This window comes from Bombina bombina, chromosome 2 (assembly GCF_027579735.1).
Source record: "Bombina bombina isolate aBomBom1 chromosome 2, aBomBom1.pri, whole genome shotgun sequence".
NCBI lineage: Eukaryota > Metazoa > Chordata > Amphibia > Anura > Bombinatoridae > Bombina > Bombina bombina.
In genome coordinates, this window is record NC_069500.1 from 17,126,392 (window position 1) to 17,150,366 (window position 23,975).

The 23,975-nt window shown below is 38.0% G+C and overlaps 1 protein-coding gene across 1 annotated transcript in view; it reads right to left on the reverse strand.

Annotated features, from left to right (window-relative positions):
• The window catches only part of LOC128646845 (latent-transforming growth factor beta-binding protein 4-like), a 377,095-nt gene that overhangs the window by 141,764 nt on the left and 211,356 nt on the right, over window positions 1-23,975 (reverse strand). The window contains exons 8-11 of the mRNA XM_053699646.1: window positions 11,063-11,185; window positions 9,681-9,803; window positions 7,645-7,770; window positions 5,766-5,891 (exon numbers count right to left, since the gene is read on the reverse strand). Of these exons, the coding sequence (XP_053555621.1) occupies window positions 5,766-5,891; window positions 7,645-7,770; window positions 9,681-9,803; window positions 11,063-11,185 (498 nt within the window). The remainder of the gene's footprint in view (window positions 1-5,765; window positions 5,892-7,644; window positions 7,771-9,680; window positions 9,804-11,062; window positions 11,186-23,975) is intronic.

A 23,975-nucleotide genomic window follows, 5' to 3' on the forward strand; every position in this document is an offset into this window, starting at 1 on the left:
GGAATTTATGTCAGTGCAATTTCTCCTTATTCTGAGATATTCGCCATATGGGAGGCTATTAATTGTAGACGGGTGGTGTTTGCTTTGAGCATGTAAAATATTGTTAGTCGCAGTTGCTTTTCTATAAGTGTCTGTCACCAGTTTGTCATTGCTCTTAGAAATTGTTATGTCCAAGAATTCCACTTTGTTATAGCTTGCGCTATGTGTCAAATATAATCCAAATGGATTAGTGTTCAGTATTTTAATGAATTCTTCCCAAATTTCTAATGGGCCTTCCCATATAAGCAGAATATCATCTATATACCTGGACCAGTGGGAGATGAATTTGGTATACTGGTTCATGTGTTAATTGAACACTATCATCTCTTCCCACCAGCCCAGGTATATATTGGCATATGTTGGCGCGCAAGATGTGCCCATTGCGGTGCCACAAACTTGTAAGAAGAACTTATCATCAAACACAAAGTAGTTGTGTGTTAGCACAAATTTAAGCAGTTTGACGATAAATTCTTTGGTGGCTAGATCCATGTCATTGTCTTTCTCTAAGAAATGGGCTACAGCTTTAATGCCCCAGTCAGTTTTAATGCTCGTATACAGAGACTCTACATCACATGTTATTAGGATAGATTGTTCTGTTAAGGTGATATTTTGCATCTTGTTTAAAATGTGCATTGTGTCTCTGGTATGTGACGGTAGGGCATCTACAATTTTTCTTAATCTTGCATCAACATATCTGCTGGCTCTTTCTGTGAGTGAGCCTAATCCTGACACTATGGGTCTCCCAGGAGGACAGGAAAGGTTTTTATGGATTTTAGGCAGCAAATACATAGTGGCTACTCTAGGATTTGTGACTGTTAGATATTTATACTCTTTTTGGTCAATGATCTTGTCTTTGAAAGCTGTGTTAATAAGTTTTTTATATAGTTCAAGAAAATTCTCTGTTGGATTCCCTAAGAGTTTCTTATAATTGGCGTCATTAGACAGTTGTTTCATGGCTTCTGAAATGTACTAACAATATTTTACATGCTCAAAGCAAACACCACCCGTCTACAATTAATAGCCTCCCATATGGCGAATATCTCAGAATAAGGAGAAATTGCACTGACATAAATTCCTTTAAAAAGTCAGCATTAGAACTACGTGACAGACTCCTTCAACGTGGCTACTCTAAAAACTGTTAGCTAAGGCTTATCCAAAAGCACTTACAAAAAATAGGTCAGATCTTCTTATACCGAAAAATAAAAAATGTGTATCAGAGCAGAACACTATGAGGTTTATTTCAACTTACAACAATCAAAGTGAACATGTAAATACAATAGTGAGAAAACACTGGCACATCCTTAGAAGCGATGACAGATTGAAAGGTTTATTACCTGAGAAACCATCTTTTACTTTTAGGCGTGCCAGGAACCTCAATGATAATTTATCACAAAGTCACTTTGATAGGAATAGGAATAAAAAACCAATCTATCAAGGCTCAACACCCTGTGGTCATTGTAAAACCTGTCAATTTATGAGTAAAAAGGAATTTATCACAGACAGATTTTTAAAAAAATGGAAAATTAAAACACACATTAACTGTCAAAGTGATAATGTCATCTACTGTTTATCATGCTTGTGTAATTTGATATACACAGGCATGACAACTCGTAAACTACGTACAAGAATAACAGAACATCTATGTAACATACGTAATGCCCAGAAAGATCAGAAAGAAGGTAAAAAAATAACCAGTGTGGCTAGACACTTTTTATCACACCACGCAGGTAAAACAACATCTTTCAAATGTTGGGGCATTGAAAGAGTTAAACCAGGGATCAGAGGTGGGAACACCGAGAATATTCTGTTACAAAAAGAAACAGGCTGGATATTCAAATTAAATTCAGTCATGCCACATGGAATGAACGAAGCGAATAATTATTGGGTATTCCTTTAATCCAATGAATAAATCTCTTATATATAGTGAATCTCTGTGAAATTTCTTCATTGTATAATCCCTGATAAGCAAAAAAATTTTATGGCTATAATCACCAGGGAATCACACTCAAAGATGGGCGGACATGGTGACTTACAGGGATCGGATGCACACAAGTGTCTTATCCCTATGGTCATCTATTCTCTCCAATTTTGAATTTAAATACAATGTAATGTACTTCATATCAAAAGTGCCGCCCGTAGTGCAGTTTTAAACAATTTCTAACATCACTGTATATGCAATGGGTATTCAGACTATAATCATTGTCTGTTATGTATATAACTATTGTTGACCATATAGAACATACGACACATCATGCTCTTCATAATCAGTGCATATGTATTTTCATACTAATGCAATTCAATGATTTATATCATTTTTGGAGATTTGATGCAGAAGCCCTAAATCAGATGACAAATACATAGAAGGTGTATATGTCTTTTACAATAGAATTTAATCATACATAGTACCCCACTGCAAAAATAAATTTTTTTTTGAGTTGGTGAATTACTCTTAATGTAGATTCAAATGAAACATATCATAAATAATTCTGCAGTATTATATCTTCTTACGAAGGCCAAATCACATTCACTCCTTACAAGCGCCCCTCAATTGGACGGGCGTGTTGCACGCCATAAGGCTATGTGATTTAACAATGAAATCTATTTTAAAGTCTTTGCAAAAATGTTCTATGAGGATCAGATCACAGTAAATCCTTACAAGTGCCCCTAAAGGGATAATGACACTGTTTTAGTAATATCCTTGAAGGGGAGTGTTAAATGCTGTAGGGTTGTGTGATTTGAAAATGGACACTATTTTACACATGATCAGACTTATATTATATATATTTCAGATTGTTTATTGTGATTTGTAGGAAACAATGATGACGAGTGTGAATAAAGTAAACAGTGCAACAGATAACATGGATGTAAAATCTCCATAACTTAGCACGGAGATATAACATAATCGCCGATAAGTGAGGCGATATAATCACACATAAACTTTAGTAAAGATCGAATATAGCGTCTTTCTATATGTTTGTCTCTTTGTAAATGTTGGAAGATACAAGGTTTATAACTGAAAGTTAAAGTAATTCGCTCTCTGAAATCAAATAATCATTGGTGTTGAAATTCATACAGCCAATCCAATCAGTTCACAGCCGGTTCTCACGCCTACCGTACAACAGACTCTTATTGGCTGGTAATAGGGCGTTTCACGAGAAAGGAATGGGATTGGTTGGAAAACTTACAACAAGCACTACTTAAGAGGGTGGCACCGGGGCCTCGGCTTGACATATCACATTGAAAAAGGCTGAATACTACAGCCGAAACGCGTTTGTGCTCTTAGTAAGCACACTTTAGGTGCACTATTTGTTGGTTTTAACGCTGTCCCTAGTCCCTGACACCTGAAGCCGAGGGAGCTGCTATCGGCCAGGAAACAGGGGGGCTAGGTGTTCAGTTTTATGTTTGGGTACTTTACCAAGGTGGTCCTTGTTTTAACACGAATTTAATAAAAATTAATAATTTTTTTTAAATAAATACTACTAATTAGGAATGAGTGCTAGTAAAACCCTTTTCTTTTTTGGTTCCCTTACCAATTTATAATTCTAAATAGATAGATTAAAGAAAATGTGTACTTCCTAAAATTATGTTTACTAAGAAATCTTTTAATTACAACACAATAATAAAAATCCACCAGCGGTTACATAAAACTGCATCTAATAATTAAAACTGCATTCAATAGATAAACTATGCATGCAATAGTTAATTTATTGAACAAACCAAATCCTTACATAAGGTCAAAGTGCAAATAGACCCACTATATGGAAAGTTCCACAATAGTGACCCGGACCAATTTGGAAGTTCTTAAATGATTATTCCTCTTATATGAATTCCGGATTTGAGTGTTCCAGAAGGTTTGGCAGTTTAAGATTTACAAATGCTCGTATTGTTAAATCCAAATTAGGTCCTTAAATAAAACAGCCCTCTCCGGGTCTGTCTACACATGCGGTATTGGGAAATTCACTTACCCGCTAAGCCCCCTCACTGGGACCTCTTCCTGCGCGGTGTAAGTGGGTAGACTGTGGAGCAGACTTGCCTGTTAGCTTCTAGGGTGGACTTGCCTGTTAGCCTCTGGCGTCCTCGCTACAGTTGTGTCTCTGTCTCCCGTATCCGGTCTCCTGTGATGCCCCTATCACGTGACTCTGACCTGCCAATTGCGGCTGGATTTTTTCCTTGTGATACAGAGTGCTCTGTAATGTTAGGTTAGCTGAACCATAAGGTACTGTCTATGCGTTTCAGCTGCTGCCTTTGTCAAGATACCTCCACCATGTTTCTTCCTCCTTTTATAGCACTGCACACTTAACCCTTTTCAGTATGAAAATCTTCATAAATACATTCAATTACATACCATTGCACTTTTAACTATCTAGGGTGGCTTTTTAACTTAATTCCCTTTGACGATTGACTTAATATTGACAATGGAATATGAGCATCATTAAAATTTACACATAATAAATCATAATTCAGGATTCTAACAATGAACAGATTAAAAAAAAAAATCTATGAATACCCAAATAAGACTTTAAACATATTTTTAAACTAAAAGTACTCAAAAATACCCAAAAACATTCAAAACCATTTAGAATAAATATTGAAAATATTCACATATATTTAAAAATATTTGAAAATACTTTGAATTACCTGAAAACAAAATTTTATATATATATATATATATATATATATATATATATATATATATATATATATATATATATATATATATATATATGTATATATATATATATATATATATATATATATATATATATATATATATATATATATACATACAGGTATGTTTATTTTCCTTTTCATTCATGGACAATGCACATAGCTGATTAAATAATTATATGGAGAAGGTACTATAAAATCTAAACATTAGTCTAAAAGGTTATCTCAAAATTGTTCCACACATTGATCTAAAAATTGATCAAAAATTAATTATTCTTAGAAGGGGTCCAGATCTAGTTCTGCATCGAGACCGTTTGGGCGTAGACTATCAAACGTGAATATTTATTCTGCCTCTCTATAAAGTAATTGTCTCTCTAAATTGCCACCCCTGAAATCCTTTGGCACTTTTTAACCCCCAAAATGTCATGCCCTTAAGGTTTCCATTATGTGTGTCCTTAAAATGTTTTGACAATATATATCCCTCAAACCCCTTTTTGATATTGCATATATGTTCCCTGATACAATATTTTAATAATCTTTGGGTTTGTCCGAAATACTGTTTCTGGCATTTACACTGAATCATGTATATAACTCCCTTATCCTTACATCTAATTGTTTCCTTATTTATTAGTTCACTAGTATTCACTGTAGACTTTATTTTCTTGGTTTTTTTCCACTGAATTTGCATGCAGTGCAACTATAACAGGGGAAGAAACCTTTCAGTTTATTTCCATGTAAGTCAGCTTCCCTCATTCTTCCTAAACTCACTAGGGGCTAAGATGCTTTTCATATTCCTTGCCTTTTTAAAGATTACATCTGGATAGTTTTTTACCCTGTCCCCAAGGATATGGTCTTTTTTATGAGTTTCTAATGTATTTTGTCTTAATAAATAATAAACTTTATAGTTTTGCTCTGAGGCGGGGTCTAATACCATGAAATGTGACTACAATAAACACACGTGCTGAGAGTGCACTTTTTCCTTCTGTTATGTACATTATTATTAGAGAATAACACAGTTTTATAACTTAATATACGTTTATGTGATTAGCAGGACTTACCAACACAGGTTGTTCCCTTATTATCAGCTGCATAACCAGCACCACAGGAGCATGTGAATGAGCCAATGGTGTTGCTACATTGTCCATTTCCACACCGGTCTGGCCTCTCTGCACATTCATTGATATCTGTATGAGAAGATCAGTACTTTAGATGTCACAATAAATTAATAATGATTGGATCTAACTTAAGTGCTATTACGCAGCATCACCTATCACATTTCACATCTATATAGCAAATGAATCCCTGCACATCTGCTCTGTATTTCTTCATACAGATACTGATACTGCATTATGTGATTATTTTATTAATTAAAGGGATAGTAAACACCAAAATATTATTGTTTAAAAAGATAGATAATCCCTTTATTTACCATTCCCCGGTTTTGTATAACCAACGTTGTTATAGAAATATACCTTTTACCTCTGTAATTACCTTGTATCTAAGCTTCTGCTGACTGCCTCCTTATCCAGATCTTTTGACAGACTTGCATTTCAGGCAATTTGTTCTGACTCTTAAATAACTTCACATGCATGAGCACAATGTTATCTATATAAAACACATGAACTAACACTCTCTAGCTGTGAAAAACTCTCAAATGCATTCAGATAAAAGGCGACCTACAAGGGCTTACAAATTTTAATATGAGCCTACCTAGGTTTACCTTTAAAACTAAGAATATAAAGAGAACAAAGCAAATTTGATGATAAAAGTAAATAAGAAAGTTGTTGAAAATTGCACGCCCTATCTGAGTCATGAAAGTTTAATTTGGCATTTAACATCCCTTTAATTACTCAGGTATTTTACTCCAAACTGATTATACATCATGTCAGACTAAAGATGCGGCTGTTTTTCACTATATGAGTTAAAATAAAAAATAATATTTTGCTAAATGATTATATAGTTTATTATGCAGCCTTAAAGACTGTTCTCACATGTTATTTATACTGTGTCACAGAAGAAGGTAAATTGTACTTAACTCTTTATCTGTAACTGACCGGGTTCTCTCCCAATTCCTCAAACCTCTGACTCGCGCTATAGTCTGTAGCTGCTCACATCTTAAATGTGCTCCCAACACCAAACTTATTTGGTTAAAAACGGCCAGAGGAGAACTAGTAAATGATTTCAAACTATATTTGCATTAAACATGGGCTACAGGAAGTTTTATTCATCATTACATACTACAAAGGAATAATTGATAATAAATTTTGGGTTGACTATCCCTTTGAATGCTTTTTTTCTCCATTATAAAACTATTGAATTTTGTATTTGCATTAAATTATTCTATTATGTAAACTATTAATCTGTATTTATACTTGACACAAATGGGTTCTCTTTCATACCAGACCCTAAAATAGATATATACAACATAAAACTTAATAATAAGGGCTGAGGCAGCTGATAGCATAGAGAGAAAATGATCATGTCTGGACATAACCACAAAACTGCTTACTAAGGGGGCACACAAAGCTGTAATAATCATGTTCGGACTTGTCAACAAAACAAAATTCCTTCCTAGGGACATGACTGATTTGCCCATAGTACGTAATTCTGAACTGTGGCCAAGTCCGAACATGTTTATTACAGCTTTGTCTTGCCCAGGCATATCCTTAAACATAAATCATTTAAAATGTATTAATTCCACAGCTATATAATTACAATATAAAAATCAATATCAATATTAAAAAGGGGTTGATTCTAGGGGTTGGTATATGTGTGGAGACTCAGGAGGAAATTGGCGGGGATTTGCATAAAAGGTAGCGTGGTACCTGTCAAATTAAGCTTGACAAGATGTGTAGCTTCTTACTACTCATAATGATTAGAAAATATCAACACAATTTTTAAAACCTAATTTAAGATTATTTGAGTAGCAGGACTTACCAACGCAGTATGTTCCATTATAATCAGCTGTAAAGCCAATGTCACAGGAGCACGTGAATGAGCCAGGGGTGTTCTTACATTGTCCATCATCACACTGGTCTTGCCTCTCTGTACATTCATCAATATCTGTATGAGCAGATCTGTACGTTACACCTCATCTAAGTCCCAATATCATAGTAATGATAAGATCTAACTAAAGTGCTATTTAGCCAGCTTCATCTGTCACATTTTACATCTATATTAGTAATCATTTGAGTTATGGTGGAGCTACAAAAATGAGATTAAAATTCTCCATTTCATAAAAGTAAGAGACATACTGGCCTATTTATCATGCTCAGGCTCGCCAGAAACACAACTTATGAAGCAGCGGTCTAAAGACCACTGCTCCATAACCTGTCTGCCTGCTCTGAGGCAGCAGACAGACATCGCTGGAAATCAACCCGATCCAATACGATCAGGTTGATTGACACTCCCTGCGGCTGGTGCAATGATAAATGCCGAGATCGTATGCTGTTGGCATTTATCGATGTGCAACGGACATGATCCGCAATATATGATCATGTCCACTCACACGTTCTTAAATAGGCCCCATAGAATTATTATATAGAAGATTAGCAAATTTAGGCAAGTATCCCCACTTGCTTATACCCAGAAGAACTCTGTATACATTGTTACCAATGCACCAGGGAACTCTGGGTAAGATGTATATATTAGATATACAATATCTCAAAATTTTTGCTTCCAGTATGGCTTTTAAGATTTCTGTCCAAGAGGTGCTGTTCTCTAAGGGAATTGTGCTCTTTCTTCAAGCATGGATATTACTTCATCCCCCTTAGCTATAATATTCCCATACTTACAATTTTGCACAAGGGAGAAGTAACATGTTCTTATTGTTAATTAAAAGAAGTAAAGCAATTAAGAGGGTCATTTATATCAATTTGATCAAGCTCTGATAGGTTTGAGTAGCTTACCCCTCCATCAGTTCTGAGAACCTTTCACTGCACAAAATAGTGTGTGCAGGGATAAGCTGTCTCATGTGAACATGATTTTATAGAGAACCAATTTATGTCCAAAAAGTATCCAGGGAATCTGTATTCTATAACATGCAGGCCTTTCTTTAATAAACTAACATGAACATTGTTATTAATGGAAAAACATTTTATTTTTACCCCTGGTTGATTACAGTTTGATGGAGTATCTAAGTATCTGTGTGATCAATACCTCTTATGACACAAAGTTACAATATGTGCACTCTCATCTTTCATAGCATTCCTGGAACCCCCTAATCTATTTCTCCCACATCTTCTCTTCAACCTGAAGAACATTATTTAAATTGTAGATGTATCAGTTGTTTGTTCCCTACAGTTTCATGTTCAGAGTAAAAAAACATGATTGCACAGACCTAAAGAGGTAGAGAATGCCCCTATAATTCCTGAAATGCTAAGGATGCGGGATGGTCTGCTTAGGTCTTCAAAGACCACACCCTGATTTCCCCTCTTAACCCCCTATTAAATAATTCAGTTTCCCCTTTTAACATTACTACATTTTTCAAAATACTGAATGTAGAGATTTTATATAAAGTAACACAATGTTTTTTTCATATTTATATATATATTTCATACTGTTTACTCTCATTGGTTAAACTAAACATGTGTGTTGGTTTATACAGACTTGTTTGTTACTCACATACCTATCTGATATTATATTATTTGTTTGTGTTACTTTGGGATAATGGAAGTGATTCTGGATTTGTCACAACATTATGTCATGTTTTTCATGTGTGTTATTTGTAAGTTAGTGTGTAAGGGGTTGCTAGGTAACCATCTTGGTGGGTGGTGCTGTTTGGTGAGGGGCTTATTGTTTAAGGTGCTCTAGTTTGCTATATAGTTTTACTGTGAGCAGGGGTCTGATACCATAAAAAAAAACACGTGTGCAGAGAGTGCACCTTTTTCCTTCTGTGTTTTGTACATAATGATTAGAAAATAACAACACTGTTTTATAACTTAATAAAATATTATGTGATTAGCAGGACTTACCAACACAGGTTGTTCCCTTATAGTCAGCTGCATAACCAGTGTCACAGATGCACTTGAATGAGCCACTGAGGTTCTCACAATGTCCATTTCTACACAGGTCTCTCTCTGTACATTCATCTATATCTGTATGAGCAGAACTGTACGTTAGATGTCACATTAGTCACAATACAATAATAATGATTAGATCTCATACTTACAATTTTGCAGAAGGGAGAGGTAACATTTTATTATTGTTACTAATAAAGAGAAGTACAGCAATTAAGAGGGTCATTTAGATCAATTTGATCAAGCTCTGATAGGTTTGAGTAGCTTACCCCTTCATCAGTTCTGAGAACTTTTCACTGCACAAATTAGTGTGTGCAGGGAGAAGCTGTCTCATGTGAACATGATTTTATAGAGAACCAATTTATGTCCAAAAAGTATCCAGGGAATCTGTATTCTATAAAATTCAGGCCTTTCTTTAATAAACTAACATGAACATTGTTATTAATGGAAAAACTTATTTTATTTTTACCCCTGGTTGATTACAGTTTGATGGAGTATCTAAGTATCCGTGTGATCAATACCTCTTATGACACAAAGTTACAATATGTGCACTCTCATCTTTCATAGCATTCCTGGAACCCCCTAATCTATTTCTCCCACATCTTCTCTTTAATCTGAAGAACATTATTTAAATTGTAGATGTATCAGTTGTTTGTTCTCTACCGTTTCATGTTCGGAGTAAAAAACATCATTGCACAGACCTAAAGAGGTAGAGAATGCCCCTATAATACCTGAAATGATAAGGATGCGGGATGATCTGCTTAGGTCTTCAAAGACTACACCCTGATTTCCCCTCTTAACCCCCTATTAAATAATTCAGTTTCCCCTTTTAATGTTACTACATTTTTCAAAATACTGAATGAAGAGATTTTATATAAAGTAACACAATGTTTTTTCATATTTATATATATATTTATATGTCATACTGTTTACTCTCATTGGTTAAACTAAACATGTGTGTTGGTTTATACAGACTTGTTTGTTACTCACATACCTATCTGATATTATATTATTTGTTTGTGTTACTTTGGGATAATGGAAGTGATTCTGGATTTGTCACAATATTATTTCATGTTTTTCATGTGTGTTATTTGTAAGTTGGTGTGTATGGGGCTGCTAGGTAACCATCTTGGTGGGTGGTGCTGTTTGGGGAGGGGCTTATTGTTTAAGGTGCTCTAGTTTGCTATATAGTTTTACTGTGAGCAGGGGTCTGATACCATAAAAAAAACGTGTGCAGAGAAAGCACTTTTTTCCTTCTGTGTTATGTACATAATGATTAGAAAATAACAACACAGTTTTATAACTTAATATAAGATTATGTGATTAGTAGGACTTACCAACACAGGTTGTTCCCTTATAGTCAGCTGCATAACCAGTGTCACAGATGCACTTGAATGAGCCACTGAGGTTCTCACAATGTCCATTTCTACACAGGTCTCTCTCTGTACATTCATTTATATCTGTATGAGCAGAACTGTACGTTAGATGTCACATTAGTCACAATACAATAATAATGATTGGATCTAACGTAAGTGCTGTTTGGCAGCTTAACCTGTCACATTTCACATCTATATTACAAATGATTCTCTGCACTTTTGCTCTGTATTTATTTATACACATACTGACACACTGTATTATATTATTGTTATTTATTACTGCAAACTAATTATACATCATCATCCCAGCCTAAGGATGCAGCTGTTTTACAGTTTGAGAGTTAAAATAAAAAAATAAATATTTTTCTAAAAGATTTTATAGTATATTATGCAGCCTCACAGACGTTTCTCACATGTTCTTTATACTGTTTCACAGAAGAAGGTACATTATATGTGATGGACCACCTGGTACCCCGCCTGCGTACCCTTCACCAAAAGCTTCCTCCAGCCCTCCAAACACCTCCAGCAGATGGATAGCTGACACCAGCCCTTTACCCCAAACAAGAGACAGGACTCCAGTTTAGGTGAAACCAAAGAAATAACTGTTTATTGCAAGGTTCACATACATTTTATAAACTTCCAGGGAAAATCCCCCTTCATGAATAGACATTAACTAGATTAGCAGGTCAAACATTAGATTATATAATCAAACAATAGAAATGTCTTTAAACTGTTTAAAAAGAAATGCAATCAGTACAAACATGTCACTTCAAATGTTAAATATTAATCTAATCAGCTAGTCACTAGACAAGAATAATCAGTAGTATTAGTAGTTACAGGAATCCCTCACCCTGCCTCACTTATATATGTGCTGGGAAACTGTACACTGTAAGTCCTGATTAGCATGCGCGTGCCCACCAAGATGCCAGAGACAGTTCTACAGTCCCAGCTCCCTTCCGTGCCTGAAAACGCAAATAGAGAAAAATATCTGGTCTCTTCCACGGGCCATAATCAATGAAAATTTGCTAATTTTTTATTTCATGAATGTGACTGCAAATTTGTCTTTAGGGTTTGCAATATTGCCATTACTGTTTACTCTCATTGGTTATACTATAATTGGTTCTTGTACTGTTTACTCTCATTGGTTCTACTATAATTGTTTCTGTACTGTTTACTCTCATTGTTTATACTATAATTGGTTTTGTCCTATTTACTCTCATTAGTTACACTATAATTGTTTCTGTACTGTTTACTCTCATTGGTTATACTATAATTGTTTCTGTATTGTTTACTCTCATTGGTTATACTATAATTGTTTCTGTACTGTTTACTCTCATTGGTTATACTATAATTGTTTCTGTATTGTTTACTCTCATTGGTTATACTATAATTGGTTTTGTACTATTTACTCTCATTGATTATACTATAATTGTTTCTGTACTGTTTATTCTAATTGGTTATACTATAATTGGCTATTTCCTGTTTACTCTCATTGGTTACACTATAATTGTTTCTGTACTGTTTATTCTAATTGGTTATACTATATTTTTTCTGTACTGTTACTCTCATTGTTACACTATAATTGGTTGTGTACTGTTTACTCTCATTGATTATACTACAATTGGTTTTGTACTGTTTAGTCTCATTTGTTATACTATAATTAGTTATGTACTGTTTACTCTCATTGGTTATACTATGATTGTTTCTGTACAGTTACTCTCATTGGTTATACTATACTAGGTTCTGTACTGCTTACTCTCATTGGTTATACTATAATTGGTTCTGTACTGTTTAATTTCATTGGTTACACTATAATTGTTTCTGTACTGTTTACTCTAATTGGTAATACTATTATTATTATTATTATTATTCTTTATTTATGAAGCACCATCATATTCCGCAGCACTGTCTATGGATACAGTTCATTTAAATAAAACAATATAAAACTTCTAAGTGACAGGACACAATTTACAAACACATACAGGAGGAATTGAGGGCCCTATTCCCTTGGGAACTTACAATCTAGAAGGGTAGGAGGTTATGAAACAGGAGGTGAGGACTGCAAGATTGAGAATGATGTTAATGCAGAGTTAGATGAGGGAAATGTTGTTAGGTAAGAGAAATATTGAGTTGGGTGGTAGGCTTCTCTGAACAGAAAAGTCTTCAGATAGCATTTGAAGAAAGAAAGATTAAGGCAAAGCCTGAGAACACGAGGGAGAGTGTTCCAGAGGGTAGGTGCTGCACGACAGAAGTCCTGCAGTCTAGCATAAGAAGAGGTGATAGTCGCAGATGCAAGGAGCAGGTCATTGTTGGATCTTAGTGGGCAGGCTGGAGTATACTTGTTGATTAGAGAGGATGGGTAGAGGGGAGCGGTGTTGGGGAGTGCTTTGTATGCAAGGGTGAGAATTTTGAATTTAATTCTGCTGTGAATGGGGAGCCAATGAAGGGACTCGCAGAGAGGTGCAGCAGATACAGAGCAACGGGAAAGGTGGATCAGCCTGGCAGAGGCATATAGGATGGATTGAAGGGGGAGGGGAGGGAAAGAGGAAGGCCAGAATGTAGGTTATTGCAGTAGTCAAGTCAGGAAATAACAAGGGAGTGGATGATTTGCTTTGTGGTGTTAGCACACAGAAAAGGTTGAATCTTGGAAATATTGCGTAGATGGTTGCGGCGGGATGTAGAAAGCGGTTGTATATGGGGGTTTCATCAGCATAGAGGTGATATTTGAAGCCATAACTGTTGATAAGTTTACCCAGCAAAGTATAAATGGAGAAGAGTAGAGGACCCAGAACAGATCCATTGGGTACTCCAACAGACAGAGGCATTGGAGAGGAGGAGTCACCAGCAAATGACACAGAAAAAGACCTGTGAGAAAGATAACAGTGAATCCAGGAAAGAGCAGTGTCACAGAGGCCAAAAGAGATAAGGGTCTGTAGGAGGAGGGGGTGGTTAACTGTGTCGAAGGCAGCTGAGAGGTCAAGTAAAATGAGTATAGAGTAGTGGCCAATATTTTTAGCAGAGAGAAGATTGTTAGTAACCTCGGTAAGGGCAGTCTCAGTTGAGTGTTTGGGGCAGAATCTGGATTGCAAGGAGTTGGCGGACAGGAAGTGGGTTAGGCGATTGTAAACTAGGTTTTCAAGGAGTTTTGATGTTAGTGAAAGCAGTGATATGGGGCAGTAGCTTTTAGGAGAATTAGGGTCGAGGGAGGGTTTTTTGAGTATGGGAGGGACTTTTGTGTGTTTGAAAGAAGATGGGAATGAGCCGGTAGAGAGAGATAGTTTGATTATGTGGGTAAGAGCAGGAAGGAGGGTGGAAGATAGGGAGGGTATTAGCAGAAAAGGGATAGGGTAGAGTGGGCAGGTAGTGAGGCATGAGGAAGATAGTAAGGAAGAAACGCCATTCTCAGTGGCTGGATGGAAGATGCAGAGGGTGGCAGAGGGAGTAACTGGGCCTGTTGATGGAATATTGCAGGTTGGTGTTGGGATGTTACTTCGTTTAGCACTAAAGACAGATGGGGGGTGGAGGAGAGATTTAAAGGTGGAGAAGAATGCTTTAGAGTTTGAGCAAAGAGTAGATATGAGAGAAGAGAAGTAGGATTGCTTGGCTAAGTGAAGGGCAAAAGTGTATGAACAAAGAATAAATTTATAGTGTATGAAATCAGGTTCAGAGTGAGTTTTCCTCCAGACACACTCAGCAGTACAGGAGCATTTTTGCAAATAGCGTGTTTGTTGAGAGTGCCAGGGCTGCAACTGACGCCGTGATGTTTTGGGCAGCTGGGGAGGGGCAAGTGTGTCTAGTGCAGAGGAGAGACTTTTGTTATAGTAGGCTGCTGCGAGATCAGGGCAGGTTATAGTGGAAGTTTGAGGGAGGAGACCTTAAATGATTTTTGAAAATTGAAGCGGATCCACAACATGTATATTTCTACAGGTGCGGGGTCGGGATGGAGGAGTGGGTTTAGCTGTTGCATTAATATTATAGGTGAACAGGTGATGTTCTGAAATGGGAAAAGGGTGACATGTGAGGTCAGATATAAAACAGAGGTAGGAAAATAGCAGGTCGATGGAGTGTCCATTATGGTTGGTACTGAATAGGGTGGATTGTGAGAGACGAAGAAGGATGTGAGTGAAAGAAGTTTAGAGGCAGCAGGGGCAGACAGGTTGTCAATGGGAATGTTGAAGTCCCTAAGAATTAGGGTTGGTATATCTGTAGAGAGAAAGTGAGGAAGCCAGGCGGCAAAGTTTTCAAGAAACAACTTCAAGGAACCAACTATAATTGGTTATGTACTGTTTACTCTCATTTGTTATACTATAATTGTTTCTGTACTGTTTACAGTCATTGGTTTTACTATAATTAGTTGTGTACTGTTTACTCTCATTGGTTATATTATAAATGGTTCTGTACTGTTTACTATCATTGGTTATACTATAATTGGTTATGTACTGTTTACTCTGAATGGTTATACTATAATTGGTTGAGTACTGTTTACTTTCATTGGTTATACTATATTTGGTTTTGGACTGTTTTCTCTCATTGGTTATACTATAATCGGTTTTGTACTGTTACTTTCATTAGTTATACTATAATTGGTTTTGTAATGTTTACTCTTATTGGTTATACTATACTTGGTTCTGTACTGCTTACTCTTATTGGTTATACTATACTTGGTTCTGTACTGTTTACTCTCATTGGTTATACTATAATTGGCTCTGTACTGTTTACGCTAATTGGTTATACTATAATTGGTTTTGTATTGTTTACTCTCATTTGTTATACTATACTTGGTTTTGTACTGTTGACTCACATTGGTTATACTATAATTGGTTTTGTACTGTTTACACTCATTGGTTAAACTATAATTAGATTTGTACTGTTTACTCGAATTGGCTATACTATAATTGGTTTTGTAATGTTTACTCTCATTGTTTATACAATAATTAGTTTTGTACTGTTTACTCTCATTTGTTATACTTTAATTGGTTTTGTGCTGTTACTCTCATTAGGTATTCTATTAATGGTTTTGTACTACAATAAACACGTGTGCAGAAAGATCTCTTTTTGTTCTACTGTGTTTTGCACATAATGATTAAAAAACATAAATTATGCTTACCTGATAATTTAATTTCCATCTGCGGGAGGAGATTCCACGGCTTTATTCATTACTTGTGGGAATTAAGAACCTGGCCCCCAGGAGGAGGCAAAGACACCCCAGCCAAAGGCTTAAATACCTCTCCCACTCCCCTCATCCCCCAGTGATTCTGCCAAGGGAACAAGGAACAGTAGGATAAATATCAGGGTATAAATGGTGCCAGAAGAATAAAATTAAATTTAGGTCCGCCCACCGGAGAAACGGGCGGGAGCCGTGTACTCTCCTCCCACAGATCGAAATGAAATTATCAGGTAAGCATAATTTATGTTTTTCATCTTAATGGGGGGGGGAGTCCATGACTTCATTCATTACTTGTGGGAAACAAATACCCAAGCTCTAGAGCACACTGAATGAAAAAAAACGGGAGGGTAAAAGGAGGCGGACCCTAAACTGAGGGCACCACAGATTGCAGAACCTTTCCCCCAAAAGCTGCTTCTGCCGAAGCAAAATCATCAAATTTGTAAAATTTTGAAAGATTATATAAGGATGGCCAAGTAGCCGCCTTACAAATCTCCTCCTTAGAAGCCTCATTCTAGAAGGCCCAAGAAGAGGCCACAGCCCTAGTTGAGTGAGCCGTAATCCTTTGAGGAGGCTTATGTCCCACAGTCTCGTAGGCCTAATGGATAATGCTTCTTTAACCAAAAAGAAAGTGAAGTGGAAGAGGCCCTCTGCCCCTTGTGCTTCCCAAAAATACACAACAAAAACAAAGTCTGTCTGAATTCCTTCATGGCCTGAAAAACTTCAATGCCTGAACCACATCCAAATTATGAAGCAACCTTTCCTTTGACAAAGAAGGGTTAGGACACAAGGAAGGAACTACTATTTCCTGATTAATGTTACGATGCGACACAACCTTGGGAAAAAAAACTCAATCCAGTGCGAAGAACAGCCTTATCGGCATGAGAAAACAGGTAAGGAGGCTCACATTGCAAAGCCAGTAACTCAGAGACTCTGCAAGCCGATGCCATAGCCAGTAGGAATATAACCTTCTAGGAAATAATTTTAATGTCAAGCGAATGCATAGGCTCAAACGGGCCCTTTGCAAAATCTTAAGTACCAAATTTAAGCTCCAAAGAGGAGCAGAATTTCTAAAGACAGGCCTGATACTAGACAGAGTCTGAACAAAGGACTGAATAGTTAGCTTCTTGTGTAACAGTACAGATAAAGCCGATATCTGTCCCTTTAAGGAACAGACGGCAAGACCCTTATCCAGCCCATCCTGGAGAAAGGCCAGGATCCTGGATACCCTAACCTTGTGCCAGGGATATCCACATTCCTCACAGCAGGACAAGTAGGTCCTCCACACCTTATGATAGATGTGATGAGTGACCGGTTTCCTGACTTGAATGAGAGTATCAATCACTCTCTCAGAAAATCCTCTCTTGTCCAAGACTAAGCGTTCAATCTCCACCCAGTCAGCCCCAGAGAATCGATATTTTGGTATAAAAAAGGACCCTTAACCAGCAAATCTCTGCGACAGGGTAACGTCCATGGAGGAGACGATGACATCCCCACCAGATCCGCAAACCACATCCTCCGCGGCCACAACGGAGCAATCAGAATAGTCAAAGCTTGCTCCTGTTTGATGCAGGCCACCACTCGAGGAAGAAGTGGCAAAGGTGGAAAAATGGAAATTAGGTTGTACTCCCAAGGCACCACTAAGGCATCTATCAGCTCTGCCTGAGGATCCCTGGACCTCGACCAATATCTGGGTAGCTTGAAGTTGAGATTTAACGCCATGAGGTCTATCTCCAATGTCCCCCATCTGTTGCAGATCTCCTCGAACACCTCGGGATGGAAAGACCTTCCCCCGGGTGAAACGATAGTCTGCTGAGAAAATCTGCTTCCCAGTTGTCCACACCCGGAATGTAGATTGCTGAGAGCAAACAGTTATGGGTCTCTGCCCATTCCAGAATCTGAGATACTTTGCTTATGGCTAGGGAGCTTTTAGTTCACCCCGATGGTTTATGTAAGCCGCCGAGGAAATGTTGTCTGACTGTAATTTGATGAATCAATATGACCACAGGGGGGCAAAGCCCTCAGAGCATTGAATATCACTCAAAGTTCCAGAATATTTATCAGTAGAATCGACTCCTTTCGAGTCCACCTGCCCTGTGCCTTTCTTGTACCCCAAACAGCTCCCCATCCTGATAGACATGCGTCCGAGGTCACAGTCTCCCAGGATGGTCTCAAGAAGGATGTCCCCTGGGACAGCTGTCCCAGATGGATCCACCAAGAGAGGAATTCCCTCGTTCGGTTGTCCAGAGAGATCTGTTGGGATAGAGTTATCGTTATTCCATTGTCTCAACATGCACAACTGAAGAGGTCTGAGATGTAACCTGGCATATGGAATGACATCTATGCTGGATGCCATGAGCCCAATTAACTCCATACACCTGGCCACAGATGGCCTTGAGGAAGTCTGAAGGGCAAGACAGCTGGACACAATCTTGCAATGTCTCTGATCTGTCAAGAATATCTTCATGGATATGCAATCTATTATCGTACCCAGGAATTCCACCCTGTTGCTGGGAACCAGGGAACTCTTTCCTTCATTTATCTTCCATCTGTGAGATCGAGAGAGAAGAAGAAGAGCTTTTGAATGGTCCTCCGTGAGACTGCAGGACGGAGCGTGGACCAGGATTTCATCCAGGTAAGGAGCCACTGCAATACCTATGGCTCCCAGAACATTCATAAAGACAATTGTGGCAGTCACCACACCAAACGGTAGGGCCACAAACTGAAAGTGTTGGTCCAGAAATGCAAATCTTAGGAACCTGAAGTGATCCTTGAGGATTGGTATGTGAAGGTAAGCATCCTTCAAATCTATAGTTGGCATGAATTGTCCCTCTTGAACTAGGGGCAGAATTGACCTGATCATCTCCATCTTGAACGATGGGACTGACAGAAACTTGTTTAGGCACTTTAGGTCTAGAATTGGGCGAAACTTGCCCTCCTTCTTTGGGACAATGAAAAGGTTTAAATAATACCCCAGACCTCTTTCTGCTAGAGGGACTGGGGTGATTAATCCGAGAGAGGAGAGATCCCTTATGCATCCTAGGAAGGCGTCTCTGGACTTGATGATAGGCTTGACAGGAGGAATCTGCCTCTGGGCGGATGAGTCTTGAATCCTATCCTGTAACCCTGGGCGATAACCTCCAGAACCCAAGGATCCTGAACGTCTCTTATCCAAGCCTCCGTAAAAAGAGATAGTCTGCCCCCTACGCGATCCAGAGATGGATCGTGGGCCGCCACTTTATGCCGATTTTGTCCCGGCGGGCTTCTTGCTCTGCTTGGTTTTGTTCCAAGAGTGAGATGGCTTCCAAGATCCCTTGGACTGTTCAGTTTTCGCGGCAGGCTGCAGGCGTTGAGACTTGTCCGAATGAAAAGGATGAAAAGTAGACCCCTTAGGCTTATTCTTCTTATTCTGTGGTAGGAAAGCACCCTTGCCACCCGTGACCGTGGATATGATGGAGTCTAGACCTGGACCAAAAAGAACCTTCCCCTGAAACGGGAGGGAAAGTAACCTAGACTTGGAAGTCATCTCAGAATACCACGACTTTAACCACAAAGATCTACGGGCTAGAACAGAAAAACCTGATGTCTTGGTATTCAGGTGAATAACCTGCATATTTGCATCACAGATGAAGGAATGAGCTACACTTAAGGCCATAATTCGTTCCTGTATTTCCTCGAGGGGAGTCTCCACCACAACCATTGCTGACAGAGCGTCACACCAATAGGTAGCAGCTCCAGCCACCATAGCGACTGCCGCTGCCAGTTGAAAAACAAACCCCGTGAGTTGGAACATCTTTCTCAACATGGACTCCAATTTTTTATCCATGGGTTCCTTAAATGAAGAGTTATTTTCGAGCAGGATAGTTGTTCACTTAGCGAGCGTGGAGATAGCACCATCCACTTTAGGAATGGCCCCCCACAGCTCAAGCTGTGAGTTCGGAATGGGGAACAGCTTTTTAAAAGAAGTAGAAGGGGAAAAGGACAAACCAAGCTTCTCCTATTCGTTCTTAATATTAGCCATTTTAACGGGAAACAGGAAAGTCTAGGTACCGCCCTGTCCTCGTAAACCCTATCTAGCTTAGGGATTGAAGGTTCCTCCGGCAGTTTCGGTTCAGGAAACTCTAAGCAGAAAGTGCAAATGCTACATCTTAAATTTAAAATCTGGCTCCTCCGTAGATGGAGGTCTAGATGTTGCCGATTCCGACCCAGAAAGAATGTCCTCCAAAGAGTTAGAGTCATCTTCATCAGCAGATAATCTGTCAGAGACATCCAATGGAGTAGATGACCCCTGGGACGGATAGCTATGTTTCTCCTTTCTCTTGCGCTTAGCAGGGTGTGGTAAGGCATTGAAGGCTGCAGAAACCGTCGTTTGTAACTGATCAGCAAAATCTGGTGGCCAAAGGGCTCCTCCCACGGGAGGGTTAGTAGTGCCCTGGGGAGCTGCATCAGAGATGAGTGTAGGGAAAGCACCTCACGGGACGGAGAACCCTCAGAGGTGGATGGCTCAGTTGTACTAAATATCTTATTTTTTTTAGATATTGCAATTTTATTAAAGCATGTGGAACAAAGTTGAGCAGGTGGATCAACCGGAACCTCCTCACAATAGACACAGTTATTAGGTTTAATTAAAGAGGGAGTACCCTATAACATATCAGAGTCCTCCATAGCTTGCGCCTTTATTGCGGACTAGATACAAATTAAATGGCACCTTTATACCCCAATGGCCGGGGCACTCACCACCTCCTATGACCCAGACCACAGAGAAACCGCTTTGTCTCCTACAACCACCAGTCAAGAAAGAGGAAGTTAAAGAGGCCACACCCAGTCACATGGAGTGCCATGCAGGACCACCCCTACACCAGAGAGAAAATGCAACAACAAAAAAGACCTGCGTCGATCTCTCGATTAAGAAAACTGACTGTTCACCCACTGACATAGTGTCAGAGTATCTGTGAGTGTTATTAAATTATATATATATATATATATATATATATATATATATATATATATATATATATATATATATATATACACAAGTAATTGGGGAGTAGGGTGATATGATTTATACAATATACGCGTGGGTGCAGACCCTGATGCACATATAAATTCACTATATCAATAGAGAGAAACACGAAGAAGACACAGTAGTGTCTTCTCCAAGGAAAGACAGGGATTTCAGCACTCCAGAAAATTGACTCTTTAATAAGAGATATAGATAAAGTCTCAAAATAATTATATATATGAAGGTTGGTGCTCCCCACCCCAACGCAACCTGATCGGCGTCCGGGCCCCCTAAATCAAACCACACGTAGATAGTTAATAAATTAATTTTATTACAAGTGCAAATAGATATCAAATGTTTCAAAATACAAAAAACACATAGAAAAAGCTGGCCAGCTCACAATAGTTGCTTACGATGCAATAATAATAACCTTAAATGTAGTTATGGCAAAGTTATTTAGCAACACCCCAAGCCAGTGGGTAGCCCTGTGATCACACAGGAATCTGCTACCATGGATATAAAAGGGGATCCATGCAAAATAACTAAAAAGCAGCAAAAGAAAGTATTGGCAACACCTCTCTCAGAGGATAACCCAAACTGATTGGAAATATGTTATCATGAGATAAATACCTGAGGATCTATGCCTAATACTTCTAAGTATAAGCAGAAAAGTACATGTAAAATGTTTTTGACATGTAAAGCTTATTTTTACACTTTCGTATTAATAGACAACACCCTTACCAGAGGATAGCACCAATATAATAAAAGGTTTCAGCTACCATAGTAAAACATATGCGGGATCTATGTTTATAAATACTACTAGCGTAATCACAGCAAATATGAACCATGAGCATAAATTGTATCAAACAGGCAAAAGAAGGACATATTAAAAGGTTACTTGTACTTCATTGCAACATATATTACAACTGTTGCAAACAGAGTTCACTCTGTTACTTGGTTTCCCAAGGGGTGTGTTCCATTTAGAAAGTTAGACTCGATAGTCCAAAGATACTTATCGAGTGACTCCTGGATAGTCGGTTCATTCTCCGTTACGTCCTTATACCAAAGCCTGGTCTGGATACAAGACTTGCTTCTTATGGGGATTCCCAAACTGTATTTTCAGCTTGCATGGTTCCAAAGCTGTGTTTGACATTAGCATCGAGCAAACAAATCGAGGCTTGATTCCCAGCTGTGCAAGAGTGACGTACCACGCCAACGGCCGTTTCACCCCCCACGTGACTTAGACGTCAATGGGGCTTCCTCAGGGCGTATGATTCAAAGTCCCATACTTGTTCTATTTAAACTCAGCCCTTCTCCTGGATTGGTGAAAATATTTAGCGATAATTAGCACAACATATGTTTGTATGCTGTACACAATAAAAGAAAAAGCAGACAAAATAAACTAAAGTCTAGTGTCCCAAAACACACTCATTCAGTGTTTACAATCCACTCCAAAGTTATATTCACAACACTTATCGTAGATTTATACAAACAATATTTGCACTTACTGATGATATTTAAGCTTTATTAAAGCCATTTTATTCCGCCTCCAGCACGGCGGATGCAGTAAAGGACGAGCATCAGAAAAACCCACATATTACCACAGTCCCCAATATATTAACTATTGGAACTATGTAGTCCATAAAAAATGTACATTTGCAACTTGTTATTACTTATTAAAAGCAATATTAGTATTAGGGTGGAGAGGATGTTATACACAGTGCTACAGGAAGAGAAACAGAAACAGGAAGAGAGTGACGTTCAATTACTTATGCATTCAATCCTTAGGATTTTAGATGATTTTTGATATTAAATGGTATTAGAGAAAAGGGGCAAAATCTAATTTTTCGTTTAGTCCTTTTGGTGACAAAGTTTTTAATCTATATATTCAAGCCACCTCTTTTCTAAGAAGTAGATTGTCTATATCACCACCCCTACCATGTAGAGAGCATTTCTCAATGCCTATTACTTTAAGGTCATCCACAGAGCAATTATGACATAGTTTGAAATGTAGGGCTATATTACTATTAATGGTTCCTTCCTTTGCATTAGCAATATCGTTATGATGTTCTGTAATTCTATCTTTCAGAATTCTCTTAGTTTTCCCTGTGTAGTATAGGGGGCACGGGCAGTACAATAAATATATTACATTATCAGATTTACAATTTATAAATTGTCTGATTTCGTATATTTTGTCACCGGTACTAAATTGTTTGGTTTTAACCACAAATTTACAAAATACGCAATTACCAGATTGAAAACAACCTTGTAATTTTTGTCGTTTTTCTAGCCAATTCTGTTCTTTTGGATTGCGTGAAAAATCACTTTTTACTAATCTATCTTTTAGGTTGGTGGCCCTACGTACTACTAGAGATGGAAAGTCACCTACAACACTTTTAATACTTTCATCTGAGAGTAGAAATTGCCATTTGCTTTTTAGGATGTTACGGACTTGATTCCAATGTCCATTGTATTCTGTAATGAACCTTACTCTATTGTCTGTTTTTTTCTCCTTTTTCTCCCACAACAGGGAGTCTCTATCAATCTTAAGCACGCATATTTTACATTACGATTAGAATATCCTCTTGTTTTAACCGATTTGCCATTTCTTGTGCATGTGTTTTATATTTCGCCTTACTGGAGCAGTTCCTCCGGAGTCTGAGGAACTGGCCAGTAGGTATTCCCCTAATAAGGGATGGTGGGTGATG